Source organism: Tachysurus fulvidraco, chromosome 1 (assembly GCF_022655615.1).
Source record: "Tachysurus fulvidraco isolate hzauxx_2018 chromosome 1, HZAU_PFXX_2.0, whole genome shotgun sequence".
In the NCBI taxonomy this organism is placed as follows: Eukaryota; Metazoa; Chordata; class Actinopteri; order Siluriformes; family Bagridae; genus Tachysurus; species Tachysurus fulvidraco.
Window position 1 is genome coordinate 27028959 of NC_062518.1, and position 25583 is coordinate 27054541.

General features: G+C 39.8%; 2 protein-coding genes across 2 annotated transcripts in view; one reads left to right on the plus strand and one right to left on the minus strand.

Moving 5' to 3' along the window:
* Nucleotides 1-1164: 1164 nt before the first annotated feature.
* On the plus strand, nucleotides 1165-6296 carry clul1 (clusterin-like 1 (retinal)). The gene is made up of 7 exons (XM_027169472.2): nucleotides 1165-1350; nucleotides 1856-2026; nucleotides 3069-3486; nucleotides 4139-4261; nucleotides 4363-4577; nucleotides 4665-4858; nucleotides 5473-6296. Exons 1-7 carry the CDS (start codon nucleotides 1180-1182, stop codon nucleotides 5486-5488), a joined length of 1308 nt encoding a protein of 435 aa, XP_027025273.2. The 5' UTR covers nucleotides 1165-1179; the 3' UTR covers nucleotides 5489-6296.
* Nucleotides 6297-6769: 473 nt separating this feature from the next.
* yes1 (YES proto-oncogene 1, Src family tyrosine kinase) overlaps nucleotides 6770-25583 on the minus strand; it is a 29293-nt gene continuing 10479 nt past the window's right edge. The window contains exons 2-12 of the mRNA XM_027169298.2: nucleotides 22958-23248; nucleotides 21009-21108; nucleotides 20531-20629; nucleotides 20042-20145; nucleotides 19758-19907; nucleotides 17990-18145; nucleotides 15521-15700; nucleotides 14661-14737; nucleotides 13711-13864; nucleotides 12217-12348; nucleotides 6770-9463 (exon numbers count right to left, since the gene is read on the minus strand). Coding sequence (XP_027025099.2) covers nucleotides 9255-9463; nucleotides 12217-12348; nucleotides 13711-13864; nucleotides 14661-14737; nucleotides 15521-15700; nucleotides 17990-18145; nucleotides 19758-19907; nucleotides 20042-20145; nucleotides 20531-20629; nucleotides 21009-21108; nucleotides 22958-23240 — 1644 coding nt within the window. The 5' untranslated portion in view covers nucleotides 23241-23248 and the 3' untranslated portion in view covers nucleotides 6770-9254. The remainder of the gene's footprint in view (nucleotides 9464-12216; nucleotides 12349-13710; nucleotides 13865-14660; nucleotides 14738-15520; nucleotides 15701-17989; nucleotides 18146-19757; nucleotides 19908-20041; nucleotides 20146-20530; nucleotides 20630-21008; nucleotides 21109-22957; nucleotides 23249-25583) is intronic.

The window sequence follows — 25583 nt, forward strand, 5'->3', positions numbered from 1 at the left end:
GAAAGAAAGAAAGAAAGAAAGAAAGAAAGAAAGAAAGAAAGAAAGAAAGAAAGAAAGAAAGAAAGTTTCCAAAGAAAAGGACTTCATCAACTGTACAAGCTAAGTGCTTCTCAGGCTGTAATAGCATGAGGATTGAGTATAGTATGTGAAAGTATGAGAACTGTGTAATATTTCTCCATATGGGAAAAAAACTACAAAACAGTTATAAAATTAAGATCTAAGCCCATTTCTAGACATTTTTACTCAGCATCTTTTTCTATTAGCAGATGGGTATTTGGGAAATCTTGAAAATTTGTCCATGATTTGCACTAATATTACACTAACCTTAACCCTAAACCTAACCCTAACCCTTGTTACAGTAGTACGTCACATTTATATGCATTATAATTATACGGACTATACGTATGTCATGACTCTAACATAAAACACATTTTTTGGGGGGTCAGCTTTCTAAGATGATCACATGAATTAAGTCATGTTATTTCTATCAGGCATTTCCACTGTATGCGTTTGGTTACATGGGTTTTGACCTTACCCTGTATACTAAATTCAGTTTGTCAGGATAAATCTTGACTTTGTAGGTCGTGTATGGCTGCTGACTTGCAATTTGCTCCACAAATAACCAGAATAAATATAGCAATGTCCTGAAAAATATTTGCTGTATGTACAGTATGGAAAACATGACTTACTACTTTTTCTAATCACTGCTCAACAGGTTAAAAAAATGTAATAGCTATACAGTATAAGCTTTAAATCACATAAGCATTACAATATTCCGAAGTTAACTAAAAAAAAAGAGAAATCTTTATCCGAAAAAGATATCCTTGTTAAAGGGTTATATCTGAAAACTTCCCAGTGAACAAAGCAAAAAAAACAACAACAAAAAAACACTTTAAGATTCTAAATGTGACATTAATATCAGTTGAAGTAAATAGCGTAAGTGTAAATGCTGGCTTCTTATCCAGACAGTACGAGTGTGAAGTGACTGTAAGAAGAAGATGAGGGTGCTTCTGTTTTCTCTGGCTTTCCTGGCCTGTCTGAATGTTTTCCACTCAGCTCCTGGTCGTGCTCCACCAGCTGTTACAACAGAAACACTCAATCGTGAGTCTGACACTATAACATCTCTCCATGAGGTTAGCATTTATTCCACTGTCACCTATGGTACCATACTGCTGAAGGATGTTTATCCTGTGTGTTTCAGGACTCTCTCTGGAAGGGGAGAAGCTTGTGGATGAGGAGGTGCTGAGAGCTCTTTATGGTGTTAAGCAGATAAAAGAAGTGATGGCCAGCAATGAGATGACACATGAGCAACTGATCAAGACGCTTCATAACAGCAGAGAAAAGAAGAAGGTTAGTGTTTAATACTGTATGTGCAGTCCTCAGTGTTAAACCAGCAAACCCTTTTACCAGCACACTGGTGTTTAATGTCTGCCAACAGAATAGAAAGCAGCTTTTTGGACATTTTCAATCAGTATAAACAAATTAATTATTTTATGGCAGTCAGGAAAATGAGGGTTCTCAGTATGAGAATAATAATGAAATTCGTACATCCCTAAGTATCTTCTTTACTATGCACCACTGTGGAGTGTAACCTGACAAAGAAATTCAGTTTTCAACATGGGAACAACACCACCAAGATAAAAAAAAAAAAACATATCTTAATGCTTAAAATATCAAATGTGCAATATAATCAGCTTTGATTTGTGTTACGAATATCTCTATAGCATTTAATATAAATCATAATGATGTAGTGATATAATATAATATAATATAATATAATATAATATAATATAATATAATATAATATAATATAATATAATATAATATAATATAATACCCCTCTGTCTGTCAAAAGGAAGTGTCAGTGATGGCTCAGCATGTGGTAAAGAAGTTGGACGAGGCTGAGCAGGAGTGTAAGGACACTTTGAAAACCTTGTGGGATGAGTGTCAGCCTTGCCTGCAAGACGCTTGTAAGAACTTCTACAACAGCACTTGCCGTCGTGGCTTTGCTAAATTCTCCAGTAAGGTGGGATGAAAACTGGATTGTATCCAGAGACACAACATACTGACCACACCGTGCCATTTATTTTGTATCAAAACATTGTTCAGTTCTCATTCTCATTGGTCAGAACGTGATGACTAGTTTTTTTTATATATAATTATATACATACGCAATAACATATTAAACATGTTTATGCACAGTTGCTTTATATTTGATGGAATTTTACGGAAATAAAATCATAATTCTGGCATTAATAATTACGAACCCCTCACTGGCTGATATCAGAGCTGGCGAATGCCTAGCCAGATAAGAGTCATGTTATTATTATTTCTAAATTTGATTCACTTTAAGAGAGAGAACAAAAGTGAGACTGCTGAGGGAAGAATTGTTTATAGTTACTGTATTGTAATTGAACAGGAACTTATGTTTTTCTAGATTTTCCCCAGAAGTGACTGCAAACAAATAAAAAGCTACAATCTTGTTAGCAAATTGATATATAAGAGGAATAATACACTATAGGATGTGCCACTCAAAGTAAATAATCAACTTGTGGCACAGATCATTTTCTTATACAGTAATAGCGTGCTCAGTTACTCGACTCCTCGAACAGTTCATTATAAATAGCATGCTTTGTTTTTTTTTGTTTTTTTAACCACACTATACATTTAGTGTTCGGGTTTTATGTATATTCATTCATTCATTCATTTTCTACCGCTTATCTGCCAACCCATCGCAGGGGACACACACACACACACAAATTTTCCAGAGATGCCAATCAACCTACCATGCATGTCTTTGGACCGGGGGAGGAAACCGGAGTACCCGGAGGAAACCCCCGAGGCACGGGGAGAGCAAACTCCACACACACAAGGCGGGAATCGAACCCCCAACCCTGGAGGTGTGAGGCGAACGTGCTAACCTTAAGCCATTGTGCTGTTTTATGTATATGTAACTCTAAATATACAGTATGGTTAAAAAAAATCATTTATTTTTATGTTTTTGTCCATTCTATTCATTTGAGTTACTATTTATAAAGAGTATGCAACTGATGCTATTTCTTTTTTAGCTGGAAGGCTTCTTCCACAGGGTAAGCACACACTTTGGCTTGATTAACACCCAAGACGCGTTCACTATAAACAAGAGTACAGAGATGCCTGACTTGCAGGTGAAGAGGTTAGAGGACTCATTTAACGATCTGGTCTCCAAAGTCGACACACTGGTAACCCGCAGCATGGCGCTGGTGTTCAAATTCCACAGCAAGATGGATGAAACTCTGCAGCAGGCCTTCACTCCAGAGCTACAGGAAGATAAGGAGATGAAAGCACTAGACTCTGACTTTCTGCAGGGATTAGGAGTAGGGCTCAAAGATGTGTTGGAGTCCTTTGTTGACTTTACAAGCAGCGTGTTGGAGGAGTTTGAAACTGTGATCACACAGGCATTTGATGATCTACATGGGATCATGGAGGAAGCTGAGAAAGAACAAGGTAGATGTGTCTGAAGGTCTTTGTCATGTCAATACAGAAATCACTGATAAAAAAAAAAGTCCAATCCACAGAATGTCCTGCGGCCAACAAACAAGCTGGAGACTAAGTAATAAAAAAAAGGTGGCAGAGAAGGTTGCAGTTGCAGGCACTGTTTAAATGAATAGCAATCTAAAAATTTGACACAATTTCAGGGTCAAGAAACAAGCAGAGAAAAATAAGACAGAAACCAGATTGTGACCAAAAAGTGGTACAAAAGAAGTGTGCGTTTGTGTGTGTGTGTGTGTGTGTGTGTGTGTGTGTGTGTGTGTGTGTGTGTGTGTGTGTGTGTGTGTGTGTGTGTGTGTGTGTGTGTTTTCAGTGGATTTGAATTTGTTAGTGATTCCAGCATTGATGTGACAGCCTTCAGTCCTCTTAAACATTTTGAAATGTTCTTGTATGATTAAGTGAAGGTTTGTGATCATCTGTATACTCTTTGTAATCTAGATTGTCATAAAATCGTCAAGTTGTTCGTGAAAACTCATTTGGAGATTCAGTTGTCACCTTTGTTTATAATTATTAGGCAGAAAATAAGATGCACAACCAACCTCCAAAAAAACGTTTGTCTTCCCAGAGATTATGGTGTACTGTAATATCTGGTGACACTATGTTTCAGAGAAGCAGCTGCTCCCTGGATTCCTTTACAGCAAGACGTTGTGTAGAGATCTGCGCAGACAGTCAGCAGAGTGCTGGCAGCTCCAGAGCAAGTGCCAAGCCTGCCAGGGACCATTCTTTTCTGGTAATGGTGCCTCTGTATCAACACTATTTGAGTATGACTAGTGGGATTTGTTTCATATGGTTTGTCAGTGTTACTCAAACATGTGTTGATTCTTCTCTCAGAGTGTCCAAGCATGCGTGAATTACATATTGAGCTCAATGAAGTATCTGAGCTTCTGGATGTTGCTAAGGAGCAGTATGACGAGGTCCTAGGTATCGTAGAGCGTCACACTGTGGACACCATCAGCTGGATCAACAACATGGCTGCCGAGTTTGGCTGGGTGGTTGAGCTTGCTGATGGTGGCGTCATGGATCAGAACATCTTCAACATCACTATGGTGAGATGAAAATCGTATTGAAGAGTAAAAATAAAATCATGAAAACTGATGGAAAATGAATGTTATGTCGATTGAAATACACATCAGGTGGAGAACGAGGACACGGTTAACGTGCATGGAGAACAAATAAAGGCTCCAGTGGCTGATACTAAGGTTGAGGTGAACATTCTGAATGCTCCTCCTCTTACACTCACTGTTCCAGGCAACCTGCAGCCACAAGATCCTGCTTTCATCCAGTACATAGCCAATGAGGCTTTGGGTTTCTACAAACAGAAGATGAGGTAATACTGTATAGACCTGCAGATGATATAAGCTTCCACATTCCTGATCAGCCAGATTTCAACATTGTTTAGTGATTTCTCTGCCAAAACAGTCTCTAAACGATCGATTACACCAAATGGCTTGACACCAAACTCACTGGACTCAGAGGTCCTGATATAAAACATTGCTTGTGCAAGAAAATTAAAAAAGCATGAAAATTTCTAGAATCATTTAATAGAGTGAAGTGAAAAAGTGTGATTGCCCTACCTGTTAAAACATTACTTAGCTGTGGTTTATGAGCTAAATTCAACACAGGGCCATGTGGGTTTAGATTTATTTTTCTTTTAATAACTGCATGTTGTGTTTACTTGTGTTATCTTTTGACTAATATTTAAATTTGTTCGATGATCTGAAACATTAAAGTGTGACAAACAAAAATAATGTGTGCAAAAAAAAATAAATAAAAAATCAGGAAGGGGGCCAACACTTTTTCCACACCACTGTAATCACAATATTAACATGATCTGGATTTTGTAGACTGTTTGAAATGATGGTGTTGGCTTAAAATTTCTAGATAGTTGTATAAACTGGATGATGGATATCACTTTTGACAATGTCACCTTTCTGATTTTAGGCCAGAAGATGCTTGAGACTGGAGTCTGGAGGAGATATATACCTTTTACACTTGGATACACAAATGTAGCTGTAGAATTTTAATCTACTGTACATTTTAACCTCTCCAGTACATAAACTACAAAATAAAGGTTTCAACATGATGGTTAAACACAGTATATCAGCTTAAGCAGGGTGTCAGACATACAGTCCATCAAATCCAGTCCATCAAATGAATTTCAAATCATGTTCAATTGAATATTAATATAATAACTCTAATCGGACGGAAAACAAATTAGTCTACAAAAGGAAAACTCAAAACCACAAAGCTGCTGACAAAATATGCAGTAAGATCTCAATTAATTTACATGTTATAACTCTACAAAATTCGGAACGGTTTGAGGAGCCGAACACTGTACAGTAAATTACAATTTAGAAATTTTGCAGGGGATGTTGTTTGTTTTTGTAATAACGTATTGCAGTCTGTGTATATTTCCGTTTGTGTATTCAGAATGTACTTCAGTTGTTCATTTCATATTAATGTTGTAATTTAACACATTGTTGTTAGTCGTCGATGTGTTATCGGTCACGTACATGGGACTGAGTGTAACGTGGCATGTTAGTTAAAAATGCGATTTCTCTACACATCCTTGCTCTACAGTGTGGTGTATGATCTATAGTATTATCATGTGTTTATTGATATGATGCTTGAATATTAAAGAATGTACATTTTTAGTCTTAATTTTTTTTTCATTATAATTTGAACTGTATATGTGGTAGATCTGTGTGACGTACAGTAACAAACCTGACCTAGCTTCTCAAATAAAATGAAGCTGTACCTGAAAACTAAATAATTACTTTATACACTCGCACATAGGAAGACATTACATTTCCTATTTTTTTTCTTCCTGACAAACTTGTTTTCTTTCTTTCTGAAATAACATTCTTATAACATTCATGCTATACAATCTCACTACCTTGTCGACCTTTTGTGCCACAATGAAGTTCATTCTACAGTAGATACAGTACAGTGGATAGGAATCTGAAGTAAATAATGTATTATATATAAGATCTGAGATATATCCCAAAAATACTTCATAGTGTGGAGTTAGGTGCTATAATAAAATCGAGTGACACTGTGACTAGATAATACACTGGGGATGTGGTAGCCGAGTGGTTGAGCGAACGGTGCTAATGCATTACAACATAATACGAATATTTTCAGTCACAATGAATGAATTTTTCTTTACTGAAACTTGAACAGAGGTAAGCTTTAAAACTGTGGGCTGTCATGCAGACAAAACCAGAGACAAGTCAAAAGCATTACATACAACTTTATTTTTTTACTGTACAAATTATTCAGGTTAGTATTTCGTTGCCAACATGACCGTACACACCACCTCCATAACTCTGCTTCAACTCGGCAGCCAAAGTGATTCAGTTCTCTTCTTCAAGTCTCCATAAAAGAACAAAAGAGATTCCACAAACTGGTCCATAGCCCTTTGAAAACCACAGATTTCTGGGAAGAGGGAGGGGTTCATTGTTATGACAAAACCTGTGAACCCAAAACAAAAAAGATAATGACACAGGAGAACAAAAAGATGAAAAGCCTTCTGTGAATAGAGAGGACTTGCTTACTTTCACACATGAAGTGCATTTAAACTTATGTTATGAACCACCGGGAGACACAAATCTATGTAAAGCACCTGTATTACTCTGTAAAAACTGAGGTAATGGACTGATGATAATTGATCTATAAACACCACGTAAATCCGTCTTTATAGTTTTGCGCCCAAGTGTATTTCAATTTGACCGTATGAAAGGTGACATTTAAACACCAGCGAGTGTTAAAACACCACCTTGAAATGTCTTTTCTGTGCTCAAAATGGAAGGCAATTATTTTTCTCCCATCTCCTTCAGCACTTCTGTTTTACATCCCTCATTACACCCAGTGGAAGTGTAACAGTGGCCTTATTATCGCTAGTTGTAATTCTAATCATCCTGTAGGGGGCGACAGAGTCACAGAATGTGATAAAGCAGCTTCAGAAAAGCTTGACAAAGCAGACAGAGCTGTGGGGTTTTCATCTCTTCATAAGTGTATCTCAGTGATACAAAAACTGGTTCTGTTCCAATATGAAATGTAGGGATTTTATTTCTCCATGAAATTAACTTGCTTTTGTCATAACACAGTATGAACAAATAGCACAGACTCTATTGTTGATTCCAACACTAAAAATCAATGAATTATTACAGAATTGTCAAGCTGAAAAGCTTATTTGATCTAAAATGGCATTTTGAAGGGTACTGTTAATTAACAAAATGTTGTAATAAAAAAAATAATAAAAAATCTGATTCTGGGCCTCCAGAACATATTAGGTGATTCTTGGTAATCGATTCTACAACCTTCAGAAATCGTACTGTAAAGATTGAACTCCGCTTTCCCCAAAAAATTGGTCCTTTGCTATAATCGCTGTCTAACACATCGCTCTGAAAAAAGCTCTCGTAGGTGTTCGAGTGAGATGAGAAATGGTGAGTGTGAAGATTGTAGCATCATTTTTCATCCTTCGTTAAATTATTCAGGGAGCCTGATGCTATGTGGATATTTAGACCACAGCCATCAGGATAGAATTGTTCAATCATAGAAAATTGATCGTTGTATTGATGGGCACTAACCCAAAATGTCTCACACGGCATAACAAAGCTACGGCACCAAACGTGACTAAACGTTTCAGCAGATCTGAAGTTATTAGTGTTGGGCTCATTTGTAGTGTTTTAGTATTAAGAACAAATCGACTTGAATCAGATAATCCAGGGAGTGAACACATGCATCCGTGCTCCTGAAAATATTATGCCAGTCAAATTACAGAAGTACAATTTACAGGCTCCATAAACGATTAAAAAAAAAAATGTAGTACACATATCACGTGCACATATTTTCCCAGAACTGGCGCTCGGATGAAATGACAAGGTGAACACGAAGGGTCTTAGTTTATGGCTAGTACACTATTAAAATAGTTTTCTGGCACTAAAATAAGTCACAAATATAAATCAGTTATAGATCAACTTATAACAGATTACTAAAAAAAAAAAAAAAAATCTTTTTTTTCTTCCCCAATTCATAAAAATCTTACCCATTTATTTTCCCAGCACTATTTTAACTTACAAAATCAAATTCTTTTATTTTTCCATCTCTCATGCTCACATTGCTTAGACTCTACTCATACATTCATAATGGCAAATATTCTCTCTCTCTCTCTCTCACAGCATCACCGACAGTCGTAGGCGATACCGTCGTTTTCATCCACAGTTATTGGTCACTTTTTTTTTTCTTTTCTTTAAAACAAAACTATTGATATTAATGAAAAAAAGAAGGAGAAATTAAAAGTAAAAATCAATGAAAATAACAACAAAATTCAGTTCTTGATCTTAAAACAGTCAGAAAACAAAGCGTTTGCGTGGAAACTAAAAACGATGAAAAACTAAAAATGATGAAAAGAAAAAAAAAAGAAAAAAGAAAAGACATTTATGCAATCAGCACTATGGTCGTTATTTTCTCCGCAGCTCCCTCACTGTTCCAAATCCACATGCTTGCTTCCCTACTGAACTTCACTTCACTTCACACTTCTCCTGAACTCAGCAGAGGGTTAACGAAATGCAGAAAGGTGTTACATGGTGCTTCCTAGACCGCTGCACAAAGATGAAAAAAAAACTAAATCAAAAGAGAGAAGGCAGAGGAACATGAAGTGTGCATGGATGGTCTTATGGAAGGAAGCAGCGTGCTGGTTTGGGACCAGGATGACGGCTCTACAGGTTGTCTCCAGGCTGGTACTGTGGCTCGGTGGCGGTGAAGTAGTCCTCCAAGAAGGACTGGATGTACTCGAAAGTGGGTCGCTCGTCAGGGTCTTTCTTCCAGCACAGATGCATCATCTCATGCAGTGACTCGGGACAGCCTTGAGGACACGGCATCCTGTATCCCCTCTCTACCTGCTCCAGAACCTCCCGGTTCACCATGCCTACACAAAACATGTACACAACTCATCAACTTATGTGTAGATGTATACGTGACCAGCCAATATACAGTACAGTCAGTATACAGTCAGCTGCAGAATTATTGGCACCCGTAGTGAAGAGTGGTGTAAAAAATATAATCCGTAATCGAAGCACATAAGAACAGAAAAATAATTAGCAAAAACACACTCATAAGAAGCTAAAGCATGTACTTAAGTTCACTTGAGTATTTAGAAACATTAAAAGTAGTGATCCATGACTTCCTGTTTTTCAGAGGTCCAAATAAGCCGAGTGTGGCACCATGAAATCAGGAAATAATCATTACAAAGAGCGCTACATGCCTGAAGACTTCCATGCAGTACAGGGAATAATTAATTGGAATAAAATGGCCAGAGCTGTAATTAAGCTGTCGGGAAGAGGACAAGTGTACTGAGCTCTCACAAAATGTTTTGCATTTGATGTTCCAGCATGACAAAGCTTTTATTATACGCATTGTTCCAAAACTGCATTTGAAACACAACCGTCCCAGAATGACGATGAAAAGTCCACCAAGTCACGGCTTGGTTGTTATGGAAGTGGCCACACTGAACAGCTTTTGGATAAACATGGGTGCAGACTATGGACTAGGCCTCCTCATCCAACAACAGCCAACAGTGTTTTTTTTATAGACATACTATACTTTTATAGACATACTTGTGCACGTTTTTTTTTTTTTATTGTCCTTATATGAAACTCAGACATTTTAATGACCCCTCCCTTTCACCATCCTGACCAAAGGTGGCAATAATTCTGGAGCCTACTGTACATACTGAGCCTGCGTCTTTTGACAGACGAGGGGCTTATCGTTACTCGGATGACTTAACATATTATGTGTAGTAAAGTGGTCCATTAGTGCCATCTACGTTTCATCAATAACTCTTACATAATTTAGTCTAAGTGGATGTTTGATAAGCTGCTCTCTGCGGCACGCACACTTCAGAATGTTTCACGTGTGCTGCCTAAGTGCCTGCTCGGGACCACCTAATGAACGCTTCGCATCAGTTAAAAGTCATCGTTACGGTTTGTTTCGTTCTGGTTTCGTCCTGACATCCTCCGGCCATCGTTTCTCGACTGAGGCAGCTGTCTGACATTTGACGCATGCTGCTCCTAATCACCGATGTGCAGTAGCTAATGCTGAGCTTAGCCAGTCATGAGCTGTCTAATGTGGAAGTTTAAATCCTCCAGGGTGCATAACTGATTACATGAGCGTCTGATCATTCCAGACATGAACGAGGAGCTCATCAATTACGTATGAGCTCTAACGACACCGAACTGACGAGAGGCGAAGTAATGCATAGACGGGGAAAGCGGAGGGAACGTAGTCATAGCCTGGTTTTCTGTGAACTCTCAATTTGCACATATGGAAACTTAAACGGGATGGAATTTTAATGAGAAAAAAAAAATCAGTGATTTTATTCATGATTAATCTGGCAATCCTGTGCTTTCAAATGAAAGAAGAACGAGTAAAGGCTAATGGAAATGTAGTTAATAAGCCTTTGGAATTCTAGAGCTGTACTGAATTAAAGCACATTTCAGTCTGGCGGTATGTTTCAGACAGAGCCCATGACAGGTTGTGCCTAGTGCAATCACGCAATAGTTAATGGCAACACATCCAGACACCTGACAGACAGACACTACTGTAAATCACAGAGACCGTCCTGTCATCATCCCAGGACTCGTACACAATGTGCTCATACTGACTTTATAGTATACGGTTATTAGTATTATTTATTTATTTATCTATCTATCCCTGGTGTCACTCAGAGGAGGATGGGTTTGCCACCATCATCTCTGGCTTGCTTGTTAGGGTTCTAAATATAAATCTACATCAGATGCAAGATTCCAGTAACGCCGTCTGTTGTAAAAAATGCAATCCAAATACATTTAATTGGGGTTATAAAGTGGGGCAATAATATTTTTCTGAGAATCACGAGCTTGAATCCCACGAGTTCACAGCCATCCACAGCAAAACTGGCCTTCTCTCCCTCCCCAGGCAATCACAGCGACACTCAGACGAGGGGGATAAGTTTTCCTTGGAATGTGTTCCTCTGCTCTTAACAGTTAGAAAAAAATGCAGTTAGTTGACTTTGAAAGTCTTGGAAGAAGCAGGTGACTGTTGCCCCCTTTTACAGCAGGGTGCTGTCAAATAACTAAATTACAGAGAAATTTTCATTTTTGATGAAAAAAAAATGAATAAATAGAACTGAAAGATGGACACTTGGAACAGATAGGAAAGGATGAGTAACCTGGTTACTGAAGTAAGCTAGAAGGGTGTGGTGAAGGCAGCAGGAGGGCTTCAGGCCTGGCCAGCACAGATGGTAATAAATAAGAACTGGTGCCCAGTCAGCCTCCGTGTCTGTCTCAGCCAGATGGCAGCCTATGATCAGTCCTCACACATACACACAGTATCCAGCAGGTGGTGCAGGTGAGCACATACTGAAGTCACTTATACTACTCACTCCTGTCCTTGAAAAGGATTGACAGGCAGCCTTTGTTAAGCTGGCTGCCAGTGAAGGTGTTAATTAAAGTTGGGTCACATTACAACAGCAGCTGCACACTATAGGCCTGGGTGAAAAATCTCCTAACCAAGAAACTTAATGTTGGAGAACAAAAGATCCTGCTCTAGGTTTGGTCTGGATTTTGTACTGTGAGAAGGTGGTTTGTTGTCTTGTCTGTCTAGCCGTGTTAGTGTGTGTGTGTGTGTGCGCTCGTGTCTCACCTGGGTATGGCACTCTGCCCTTGGTGACAAGTTCAGTCAGCACGATACCAAAAGACCAGACATCAGATTTGATGGTGAAGCGGCCATAGAGAGCAGCCTCGGGTGCTGTCCATTTAATAGGGAACTTGGCTCCTAGTGGAACAGAGAGTTTGCCGTCAGAACGTGTTTCCAGCCCTGATAGTGTCAGAAAGCAGTAAGAGAACTCCGTTCATAGGTTCTCTAAAGTCTCTAAAGCATTCCAAATGGAATTTATTTTGTCCTTTATGGTTTTGGTTCTGAGAATCCTTTCTTCTCTACAAACTAGTAATGAAGGCGATGAAGGTTATACGACACACCGCGATATGCCACAAATATTATAACGTTACAAACACATCCACAGCAGCCTGTTACATAAGAATCTCCTGTCGGGTGCATGAGGGAACACGTATAGCCAAAAGATGCACTGTTTCTTAATAAGATAACGTTACGTCGTTGTAAAACCAGAATTCTAAATCATTTAGCAAACCATGATTCTGACTAAAAAGCAGAAATCAAAACACAGTGAGACCAAAAAAAAAAAAAAGCGTAGTCTCTGGTTTGATCAGAGTTGCTTCACCTGTCCAAAGTAATGAGTGTTTACAGAGCAGTTCGCTGCTGAGCTCCAGACTCCCGGTAATCAGACAGCACACCTGATCCTCACCAAGTCAGTCAGATGAAGCTCTTCTAAATGTGACTCCCTAATCCAAGGATTCTCGAACTTTATACATCATGTGCATTTTATTTCACGGAAAGAATTCTCTGAATAACTCTGGATGTTATTATTACATAATAAAATGGAAGTCTCACTACAGGGCAGCTCAGGGTTTTAAATAATAAACAAACAAACAAACAAATAAATAAATAACTTGCAAGCTGTCTGGTGCGAAGAATTTTTCATTTAACAATTAGCTGTTACTGAACAGGTTAATTCCAGGTTGGAGGAAGTGAGGAAAGCCAGACAGCAAATCAAAGCTCTAATCAGACTATCAGGTCTTCCAGCAGGGGGCATTTGGAGCTGCAGGGATACAAAGCGAGCTGTTGCTGAGAGCAAATGACTAGTTATACTGAAAGCCTAGTTTATTTCTTCATAAGTAAGGAAGAAATATTGTATTCACTGGTCCTATAAATCACAAATCTATACAAAAGAGCATGATGCTGGAGTGGGGGTCAATATATTCACAAATGATTTTTTCAATGAATATGTGGTAAAGGTTGAGGTGCACACCGATAGGGGTGAATATTTATGCTCATCATAGGTTATTATTTTCTAAATAATTTCCCTGACTGTGATTATTTTCCACGGATTTCAGATTGGTCCATTCCAAGTTATAACACTACAAAATAAAGACAGTAATAAACACTACAAGACAGAACCCAGAGCTAGGTTTAATTGAAACCCAGACTGGTTTATCTTTCATTAAACCAGTCTACAAAAAAAAAACACCACCACCTTATCTTATGCAGCCGCATACAGACCTTGTCTAGCGGTGTATTCGTTATCCTCAATCAGCCTGGCCAGACCAAAATCAGCGATCTTGCACACCAGGTTTTCTCCGACTAGGATGTTGGCAGCCCGCAGGTCTCTGTGGATGTAATTCATCCTCTCGATGAAGGCCATACCATCAGCAATCTGTAGGAGATCACAAAGAATCAAGATTCCTTCAAGAAAAAGACAAAAAATATTTAAAAAAAAAAAAAAAAACCATGACCAATTACAGTCAAGGACATTCAGGATTTTAATTAAGGACACAAATAATGGTTTTGGGACGATTACAACATCCAGATGTAGTTCGGCTGATTAGGAAACAACCTTTAAAAGACCTCTGCTTTAGGCATAGATGGAGCGAGAGTGAGGCATAAAAGGACATGGGAAATGTTAGTCAAATTCCCAGTGCATCACCGACAGGCACTCATTTTAGAAGCTGTCCAGATGATTTATGTTTATCCGGCAAAAACTCTTCTCTGTGGCAGACACGAGACTGAACGCTGGAAGGCTTAATTAAACCAGCTGGTGGTGACAGCAGCTTGAGGAGGAGAGAGAAATGGACAGACAGTGGGAAGGGAAAAAAAAAGATGAAGGGAAAAAAAATGCTAGTTTAAGAGCAAATGTGAAACTCTGCATTGGGCACATTAGTGTGAAGTGGTCCCTCAGGAGTGGAGGTTAAGTGCTCAGAGCGTTAAGTGGAAATGAAGAAGAGAGCTCCCGAGAACGGGGAGGGATCTGCAGATGGCGAAATGTTACAGCGTATTACACAGTTGTGTCAGGCAGACAGGGGGGAAAAAAAAAAAGTTCTGCTAGGGATTCCTCTGTTGGCACGTGTAGCCCAAAACAGCTGCCTCTATATACAACTTGTCAGGTCTGAACGAAGGAACTAAAAGGCGGTGAAGAGCGGACGAAGGAACAGTGGGAGTAAATGTACTCGTACCTGTGCTGCCATGTCCACTAGCTGAGGAAGCTTCAGGTATTTCCCTTCACCTTCCTTTAGGAAATCCAGCAAACTCCCTGGGAGAGACGCAAACAACTATTATATAATTGCAAACACTTCCATATTCTGACGTTGTTTTACAGATAATAATATTTCATTTATTACATTTAAGAGTTTAGATTGGTTTCCTTTTAAGCAAAGTCATGTTTAAGCAGCTCAAACTTTATGCTAACCTTCACGCTAGCAAGAGACAAAGTGACTATTCCATCCTCTATGTATGTGCACAATATAGAGCTGTGATTTCGTTTCCGCCTTCACTTAATGCTTTGAATTGACAAATTCACTTGTGTCAAATGTTTCTCCGATTTCTCATAAGACCCATCCTATGGTGGGTGTAGTGACACTTAGGAGCTTCAATTGTCTCCCATTTACTATCGTTGATCATATCGGGAAGTAGACATAGATAGCTTGCATCCGAACCTAGTATGAAACCTACAACATAATTTATACACATCTCTTTTGTTTAAAATGGATATATTTTGATTTATAAGAGGATTTTTCATTATACGTTTTGGTTAGAAACGTTTCTAATGGGAACAGGATGACGTGGGCTCTCTCTCCATACACACAGTGACGCATTTCGAGCGTCTCACTTGTCCTACGCTAGAATAAACACAGGGTTAAGTGCACGATTTTAGGTATGTATGGGCTTACCCACACGCGATGCAATATTTATTATGTGCTACGCAGACTGCCTCTTAATGATTCCTGTCAAAGTCTAGACATCGCAGCTAGACCTGCGCATTAAAATGCTCACACTGTATTAATACTAATTACAGTGTACATCCTGTGTTTAATACCTTTGCCCATGTATTCCGTCACAATGTAAATGGGTTCCTCAGACACCACGGCATACAGAGGCACTAGCTTGTCATGCCTGAGTTTCTTCATTATCTGTGCCTCCTGAAGGAACGCCTCTGGGGACATGGTGCCAGGCTTCAGCGTCTTAATCGCCACCTTGGTGGTACCGTTCCAAGTGCCTGGTTCAGGGAAGAGAGAGAGAGAAAGAAAAAAAAGAGAGAACAGACAATACAATTATATAAAATAAATGCAAAGCCAAAGGCATGCACCCATAACTACAATTCAAAAGCATATGGAGTCAAGTTATTATAAGACTTAGCAAAATTGCCATAAAAGAGCAGGGGATTAAACTCTACTACATTAACCACAAGAAACGTAGCAGAAGCTACTGCATTCAGATTACTGCCATTTTTACAGAGAGAGAGAGAGAGAGAGAGAAAACCTTGAGTGTATCGCATTCTACCACAGCACTGCTGAAATCCGGGCAGTTTTCCTGGTTTTCACTTTCTAAAGCAGAATCTCGGACAGATATTCCCAGCCACGATTTAAGGGACAGAATCGAAATGATCGGCGAACGATCAGCTCATTACTAAAAACCTACCTCCGTTCACAGGGACAATGCTCAGTAATCCAACGCTTTCTGTAACCGGATGCTTGTTTAACATTCGTGGAAGGGACGGAAGGAAGCTCCTGTGTCCGAGCTTTCTGACGGTCGGTGAGTTTTCTTCCGGACAGAGGACTTTGGTTTCCCTGGTACGTGACAATCTGTATTTTTATTGTCTCTATGGAAATGTATTCTATTCTAATTACATCAAGAGATGAATGACTGTTTACAGCTAGTGTACAATCACTGAGACAGGATCATACACCAGATTCGTTGTACACAGAAATGGAAAAAATTCGGTGAATCACTCTGGTATATGAAGAATAAAAAGACCGGTATGAGCATTTATATGGAATTAAACAACACTTGAATGGCAACTGTGCATCACAGCAGTCAGTCATGGATTCATTTCTTAGAACAACTTGCTCTTTGCATCTTAAATCACAACCATTCAATTATCAAGCACAACACTGGCAAAAACGCATGGCCTGGAGGCTTGACGAAATGGAATGGAACCGTCCCCTAAAACACACAATTCTCTGAGTTCAAGGCGGTCATTGGAAATCCCATTATCTATATCCAGGTTCTACGTCGGAACGATTCTTAAGGAAATACGCAGTAACTTCTACTGAACGTCAAAAACGGGTTTGAACCTGATAGTCATTCAATTCTGCTGAAATTGTGGGGAAACATTCCTGGGATTGCAGGATCTCATGTGGTGTGCCAGGACATGCTGCAGGGTGAACTTTGATGAAAGAGTTAAGACGTGTTTGCTGAAATCACACTCCTCCAGAGACAGCCGCAGTGAGCCTCAAACAGCTTATTGTAAACAGCGTTAAGCTCGGGACATGTAGTTTAACACCAAAGGGGGTGAGGACGTAATGTTTGTGTGGCTTATTGACGGCTATTTGAAGTAGACCGGGGTGTCCACCGGGGTAAATGCAGCTCTTCGACCGATGTTAACCAGAACGCTGCATCTCTGTTTAAAATGTCTGAAAGGTGACTAGTCGTGCAACAAAATGTTAATAGGTCTTCTATACAGTACCTTCTAAAATGATGTTATGCACCGGTGACACCATGAAGCAGATTTTATGACTGTTAGAGTCATGGAGCTTTATTTCATTTCTTTCCTGCAGAAAACTACTGGTCCCTGGAACCTGTGGAAAAGAAAGCTTCTAAACAAGCACCGGCGAAGAGACACATTTCATGGTGGCTTTACACATGAATGCACATGATCCAATGAGGGCTTTTGGTTGAATGTGCGTTCTGACGACATCACACAATGCGTCTTGGCCCAAATGTGTGGAAAATGGGCAAACACCTCGGAATATTGTGAAGTTTGTTTTGTCTTCGTTTCTGCGATTACAAAATGGTGAAATCATGCAGGGACTCGTTAATATATGGGTCTTTTGGCCTCACACGTGCCACCTCATAAGGTTCAAAAGAAAAGATGTGGCAGGGTGGAACTTTATACAGAATAAATATAAATACAGAACACAATGAAAAGCCACCCCAACACCGTAGGCTTTGGAGAAAGCAGTCAAACTGCTAATCTTTCCATGCTGGGTGCACAATCACAATAGGAAGTCGTTTGAATACGAATGAGTCCTGACAATGGTTTAAAATGCGTGAAGGGACGGAAAGAACAATGAGCATTTAGAATATTCATGAGATAAACCTTCCTCAGCCCTTCGCTGAAGGCCGTAACACTATAAGATGTGCTAAAAACTTTTGTTCTTAAACATGAATGGGGATGTAGAAGCCGGACTGCTCGTTAACACGCTCAAACAGTTCTGCTTTTAAATCCTGATAAGTATAAAAGATGGCAAAGAACACAGTGAAGGTGTGTGTGTTTAACTCTTACCCATCCAGACCTCTCCGAAGCAGCCTTGGCCCAGTTTGAGTTCCAGCCGAAGTGATTCACGTGGGATCTCCCAGGCATCTTTAGCCAGGCCCTGAGTCTGGGGCTTCACAGTCGGACAGACTGTAGTGAGCCTGTAACAGAGTCCGTCTGCGTGCTCTAAACACAAACACACACAACACACAGTGGGCCGGGTTAAAGCAAGTTAACATTAAACCTCGGCTAAATAAAACCGAGGAAGGGAATTTCTACATTTTAAAATGCATTATTCTAAAATTTGAGTTCAGTAACATGTGCCGAGAGTCAGTGCATCATTCCTGCGGTGTAATGCTTAATCACAGGCGAGTGTTTGTTCTGTGTGACGAAAATTTGTTTATTTGGGACCGTCAAGAGAAAAAGCGACATGTCGTGGCCCACTAATCTCGACTGTAGTTCTTATTTATTACCAATAGAGTGGTGTAGCTTACTACTCTAACCGTAAGACATTTTGAACGATAAAACGACTACAAGCTTCGCCTCAAAACAAAAAACAATAATAAAATGCATGAGATCCAAAAGTCTGTGTCTTTGATTTTCTTATTTAAAGCCAAAACACTAAAATCAACAGAAAGTTTCAGAATTCTGAAAATCCCAACACAAACTTTTATCCCTTCCTTTGAAGCACGTCTTTAGACGACACGCTGACCTTCGTGTCATTAAAACAAAATGAGAACATAGCAGGAATTTAAGAAAGTTCAAAATTTCTTACTAATTGACAAATATTTTCAAAAAAAAAAAAAAAGCCAAACAGAAATATTGTAACTGATAGTGTGATATTAGTGTTATTAGTGATGTAACAAACGGCTAAGTATGCTGACCCATTATCAGAATTCTTTCTCTCCGTTTATCCCATCCCAAGTGCACGCACACACCGTGAACACACACCCGGAGCAGTGGGCACCATTTATGCTGCGGTGCCCGGGGAGACTCGAACCCACAACCTTAGGGTTAGGAGTCCAACTCTCTAACCACTAGGCCATGACTTCCCAAGTAATTTTGGGGCAGTCATGGCCTAATGGTTAGAGAGTCTGATTCGTAACCCAAAGGTTGTGGGTTTGAGTCTCGGGCCGGCCACGACTGAGGTGCCCTTGAGCAAGGCACCAAACCCCACAACTGCTCCCCGGGCGGCGCAGCATTAAAAAAATGGCTGCCCACTGCTCCGGGTGTGTGTTCACTGCTGTGTGTGTGTGCACTTTGGATGGGTTAAATGCAGAGAACAAATTCTGAGTATGGGTCACCGTACTTAAACCAAAATCCCTCCTTACGCACTTCGATTTTTTTCTTCTTCTTGCGCTGAATTGCTTTCTGCTCCATAGGGAAACTGACTAAGTTTGGAGAACAGATAGAACCCAAATGTTGTAGCTTTAGATAAAATGATCGTTTTATTAGGTACAGATCTAAAGCATGAGGTTAAGATGTGCAATTGTGTAAGGGAAGTGAGGGATGTTTTAAACACGTGGTCTGTTCATTACTTCTACACCTGCAAACGAGAGCAGCTTAAAGTAAAGTAAATCCTGTCAAATTCAGTTCAGGCTGCTGGATCGTCTTTCAGGCCAGAGCAGAAACAAACCCTGATCACTGCGGTCTTAGTCACAGACTATGCACTCACATATTGATCTGAAATCGATCGCCTTTTCTGAACCGGCTTCGTAGTTGTACAAGTCCACAAAAAAGCTACCACACACACATCATGTTTACTGTACTGTTAACGTGTTGTGCGGCCATCCTGTACCTGTATAGTGTTTGACCAGTTTCTGCAGTGTCTCAAACTGAGCCCTTGTGGTGATGTAGTAGCCACCGTTATCAAGCTTGCGGATTTTGTAGTGCTTCACATTGTCACCCTTCAGGTCATCCCAGTCGCGTATGGAGAGCGAGTAGGCACCTGTCGGAAAGAACAGACGCGCACAAGTTCTTACACAAGAAAAATGTTCATGACACACACCGTGCCAAGTCAACTCGACTGTTAACATTTACATTCCCCGTTTATTATTCCAATGCTTCCAGACTGGGGCTCACCTTTTGTTGTCTCGCTCTCCCTGACCAAAAATGCCCCTCGTTGGTTTCCGGGAACCAGTAACAGTCGCTCAGCATCTTTGCGTCCCATTTTCCCAAAGTACCATCTGAAAAGTAAAAAAAAAAAAAATTAAGCTACTGTCACAGATGCTGCACTGTTGGTCTGTTGACAGCTTATAGAAGAGTGAAGTCTATGTGTATGTGAGGTAAAAGTTACAACCGAAAACACTGCATACGCACAGCCTTTTAAAACCCTGTGTGCTCGTTATTTATCACCAGCATTAAACATTCAACATACAACGCTGCTATTAGCAAGCAGTGCTCTACATATGAGAGAGTGAGAGAGACCCATTTGTTATCTTGTCATGTGTACTCCTGGGGTTTTGTGAGTGCCTGACCGCTGTAGCGTGATGTCGATCACATGCTCTTAATTACAGTGAGGATGGAAGTGGCAGCTCATGACATGACAGCAGGAGGAGAAGAGAAGCTTACTCTTCAGCCTGGATGGAGTCAGCAGGGGCCACATAATTGCTGGGAATGTAACCCTTCTTGCCTGTGTTGATGGAGCGGGCTTCCCACCAGTCTCCCTCTCTGTGGAAGTGAGCCAGCACATAAATGGCATTAATATACATCCAAAGACAGCCTTTCGATGCCAGCAAGGTAGAAAGAAAAAAACAAACAAACCAATGACATCTGGGTATTCAAAGCATTTAAACAAAACCTCATGATCAGCAGAGTGAATTCATCCATCATGCTGTTATTAAGACACAATCTAGAAGCCCGACTAAACAGACGGCCCGCTAAAGACGAGCATTAACCCAGATATCCTTGTGTAACGTTCTGCAATGCGATAGCAGCTTAAAGTAAAGTAAATCCTGTCAAATTCACTTCAGGCTGCTGGATCATCCTTCAGGCCAAAGCAGAAACAAACCCTGATGACTGCGGTCCTAGTCACACACTGTGCACTCACGTGTTGTTGATGATCTGAAATCGGTCGCCTTTTTTGAACGAGAGGTCATCGCATGTCCTGGCTTCATAGTCGTATAAGGCCACAAAAAAGGTCACACCACCTAAAAACGATAGAGAGGAAAAAATGCACATAAATCCCAAAACAAATTCTTTCTAAAAACAAAACAAAACAAAAACACACATTCAGCCAAAGTCGTGTGTCTTAGAATTCTGTGCTTGCAAATAAGTAAATACATATATATAAAAAAAAAAAAAAAAAAAAAAAAAAAAACCTGCAGCAACAATTAAAAATGAAAATCACAAATTTCTGACCGATTAAAAAATAATTGCAGGTTGGTTATTTATAAAAAAGAAAAATTCTAATAATAAATGTATTCATATTAATAATACTAAATATTTATTAAATTAATAATATTAAATATTTATTACATTCATAATATTAAATATTTAAATATTATTTGTACAACATTTATTTAAAATATAGTAAATTTATATTTAAAAAAAAATATGTATTTAAAGTGTCATCTGGGGCCAAACACAGATACAGACATTTAAAGCACCAGCAGATCGAGATCTCAGCACTACGTTACATCGCTAGTATCAGTGTACATGACATGGGTCTTTTTAAGCATTAAAACAAGGTGTTTAAACAAGGTTAGCGCAGAAATCGTGACGACAGACAACAGGACCATTCCCTTGTGGAGCTCTTTGGAACGTAGTGCAGATTTACAGCTATTTCAGAGACAAAGAGTCTCTCGCTCTTGTGAAGAATTTCAGCCTGGAAAACTGTAAGTGGCACGGCTAACCTCCGAATCCCTCATGTCCCTGGGCACCAAATGGCTGAATTCACTCACTAAATGCGATGAATGCCATGTCTGCGAGGTTTATGCATGTCAGACAAAGGTTTAGTTATCAGGCGTGTCTTTCTGGGTGCAGACATGACATTACAACAAATATTCCAGTGAAAAGTGGTGAAAAGAGGCGAGCGGTATCAATAGAGCTATTCACGGTCTTGCCTGAAAAAAATGAAGCGATTCTCATAGAGAAAGCTGAACAGAAACAAATCACATTAGCATCACTCTTTATTCCACACACACACACTGGAATCGAGCGTGACATATTAGTACAGGATTTGCGTCAGTGGAGACGTGTGCATAAATTCTGGCCCCCGTAAGGCGTACGATACAAATCGCTGATGTAACAGTAACAAACTCCTACTTTTGGAAAAAATCTTGAGGAAATGAGCAAGCACTAAAACTGCGTTTTTAATCTATTTAATCCAGATACAAATGTATTTTGTCTCGTGTGTGCGTGTTGTGTGCATCAAACTGTTTACTAGGAATGTTTTAGGACTCCTTTCCTTACTACAACCGTTTTCTGCATCCTGTCGTTACAACCGAAAGTAAGATGTAATCTTTAAATGTTTCTTTCTATTATTCCTTACTATGTGAAACATTTGTCACATCCTAACATGCTGGTGTGTTTCATCGTAGATAAACCGTAACCTCCCACTATGCCTCAGTGTGTTGCCTGATCAATATTCCCTGAAGCCTTTGCCACTGTTTTTCTAGTCAGGTCGCACAGATTAAATAAAAAGATTTGAAGCTTCTGGTCTTCACATCTCACATATGACAGCCTGGTACCCATAATGCAACAGGAAGAAGAAGAAAAAAAGTATAGGAAATGTAGACACGCACATTTAACTTTGGTGGCTTCCACACTGGAGATGTTTACTGTTGATTCCATTTAAAATAACTCGTACACAAATCCTCTCCCTGTTCTAAAGTGTAGCCCAAAAATTCAAGTGAACAGAAGCCCACTGACGCTTCCAACCCCTTTTTAGATGAAGGACAAGCTAATGTTTTAGATCAACATTAATAGATAGATGCTTTATAACAGTTCATATGGTCTGATACATGTCGTACAAGATGAAGATCCTCAAGCACGCACCTGTGACGCCACCGGGGAAGGGGTTGTTTGCTGCCACGGTGGAAAACGAAGAAGAGGCTCCGCCGAATGGAGTGATGGTGGCCGAGGAGCCGCCGAACGGAGTGATGGAGGAAGCGTGGCTGTTGTAGCTGCTGTTGGGACCCTTGAGGGCTGGTGATTGGCCCATCTGGGTGGGGTCTGGTCCATAGTGACCCATGTGGGAGGGAACAGAGGTGGGGTTAGAAGCATCTGGCCGGTACTTCAGCGATGGTCCTTTGTCCTCTTTACTTTTGACACAGCCCATTATCAAGCCTGGAGAGAGATGGTGAGAGGTTAAGATCCTCGAATTAAGAACTGCAGCTCTGCACTTAAGATACACTAACTGCCATGTTATATACACAGGGTCACGTTTTGACTTCCTTTCTTTTTGATCCGTTAAGCCCCGGCTCTTGTTTATGCCGACATCGTAGCAGGAAACTTAAAGCTAATCATAAGCAGATAACGCAAATCAGCACGGTTTCACTTTAATGGATTAGAAACAGGAATGAATTGTGTTTCTTGGCTGTTACAATAATCAGCTGTGTCTCAGGTGGAAGTAATAGACTAACGTTCGATGTAAAAGTTAGAAATCGAGAAGCCAAAAAAAGAGTCATGTGTAACACAAATGAAGACAAGCAGCCACTTTTCATAATAAGGTAATAGCCAGGAGCTTTAAGAAGTTTGCTGGAACACAAACGAATCAAACATGAAGGAAGAAAGTTACAGAAGGAAAAAAACAAAAACAAAAAACTGCCTTCTGTTGGTGTTTAGTTCACAAAATGATTTTAAAAAAACAGCCATGAATGCATGTAGTTATTGCACATAAAAAGTTTGCATACGTTTTAGGAAAATAAAAATAAAAGGTAATAATACAGCATATAGATTCATGATGCAAAAGGATCCACACTGTGATAAGAGTTTGGCCACATGTACAAAACACAGGAGCTGAAAATCTTTGTACTCTTACAGGGCAAATTCGGGTCGTGCGTTTAAATGAATGTTTTTAATGGATTTTAGCTGATGCCACAGCGCACACGGCTACGGCAGGGCCACACGCTGAACCGAAGAGCTTTTGCTTTGTGTCCGGTATTTCTACTGTTCTATCATCTACATCTATTAACCTCTAACATGTCTTTAATAAACAAACAAACAAATAAGGTGGAAGCGTAAGAGCAGGGAGAAAAGACAACATTATTTCTTAAGATATTATTTGTGTGCATATAAAAAGAATAAACAAAGCACATCCCTCTGAGACTGAACATCATATTGGTAAAAGCTCTTGGATTAAAAACAAGAGTTTGAAGCTTTTAACAGCAATCAGCATGCGAGTTAGCAGATCTGAACTAGCGCTTTAGAAATAAAAGCAGGAGTTACGTCCATCAGATAACCTCCATGCTGTACGTTTAAAGGCTCTAATAAGGAGTTGCTCTGAAGCAGCACAGTGACAAGACCCCTCTCCTCTTCTCTGTATACTTGGGAGTCTGACTCATGCAGCTATACACGACTAGTTGAACTACTTCAGAGAGCCGTTACTTTTGAACCGATCTTCGTTAAAGCCCTGAGTGTTCAGCGGTCAACAAGACGAACTTTCTTCTCCATTAAACAAGGAGGCAAACTCCACACACACAAGGCGGAGGCGGGAATCGAACCCCCAACCCTGGAGGTGTGAGGCAAACGTGCTAACCACCGTGCCCCCCTTCGTTATATACTTTCCCCTCAAAAACATGGACTAAACAAGCAGGAAAACAATCCACTCAGCTTTCATAGAAGATTCAAGAAAAAACCTTGACAACATCAAGAGTCAGTTATTGATAAAACATAAGACTAACTCCATGGAGCTCCATGATGTAGCCTGTACATCCGTGTTGGGTTCCTCGTCACAGATCTCCTGACCTGTTTAATCCTCCTAGTCTGATAGGTTAATCCCTTACAGGACACTCTGTCCACTGATACAAACACGTTAAGTCACTGTATTTAAAAGTAAAATGATACTTTAGATGCTGTATGATTCCTGATTAAACAGGAAACGTCTTATGATTGTAACTTGATCCTTTGACAGAAAAAACTTTGGTACAGTAGGATTATGAATGAAACTCTTAGCTTGCAAAAGATGAACAAATCACCAACGACGGATGCTTCAAAGAGCAGAAATGCGCTTGTGCCCTTTTCCTAGTCATACAGATGCCAGAGTTTAATCACAGAGGAGACATTTTATTACTGACAAACCCTGAGGAACATGGTGAGAGGATTAACGGGATCTTTTTAGAAAGCATTTGGATCGGTTTATATTGTGAGCCGTTATATAAAATGATTTCTTCTCCTTATTCTTCTTCTTTTGCCAGATTACATTTTCAAGGGCGGTGAGGACATGTCCTCTCTGTGTACTTTACTCCCATGGCTTGAAGCATTGATATCAAGCATGCATCCAGGGAATACTTTATCTATTTCATTCTCCAAAAAAAAAAAAAAGAAATAATTGCACCCTCTTAGTTTAACATTCTTAGATCCGACTCTTCGTATCGAAGGCGTACGAGTTTCTTGCTATTGAGGAGAGCTTTTTTAGTCTTCAGCTTTCCAAATTGACGTTTAAAAGGAGGCAAAGCTGGGT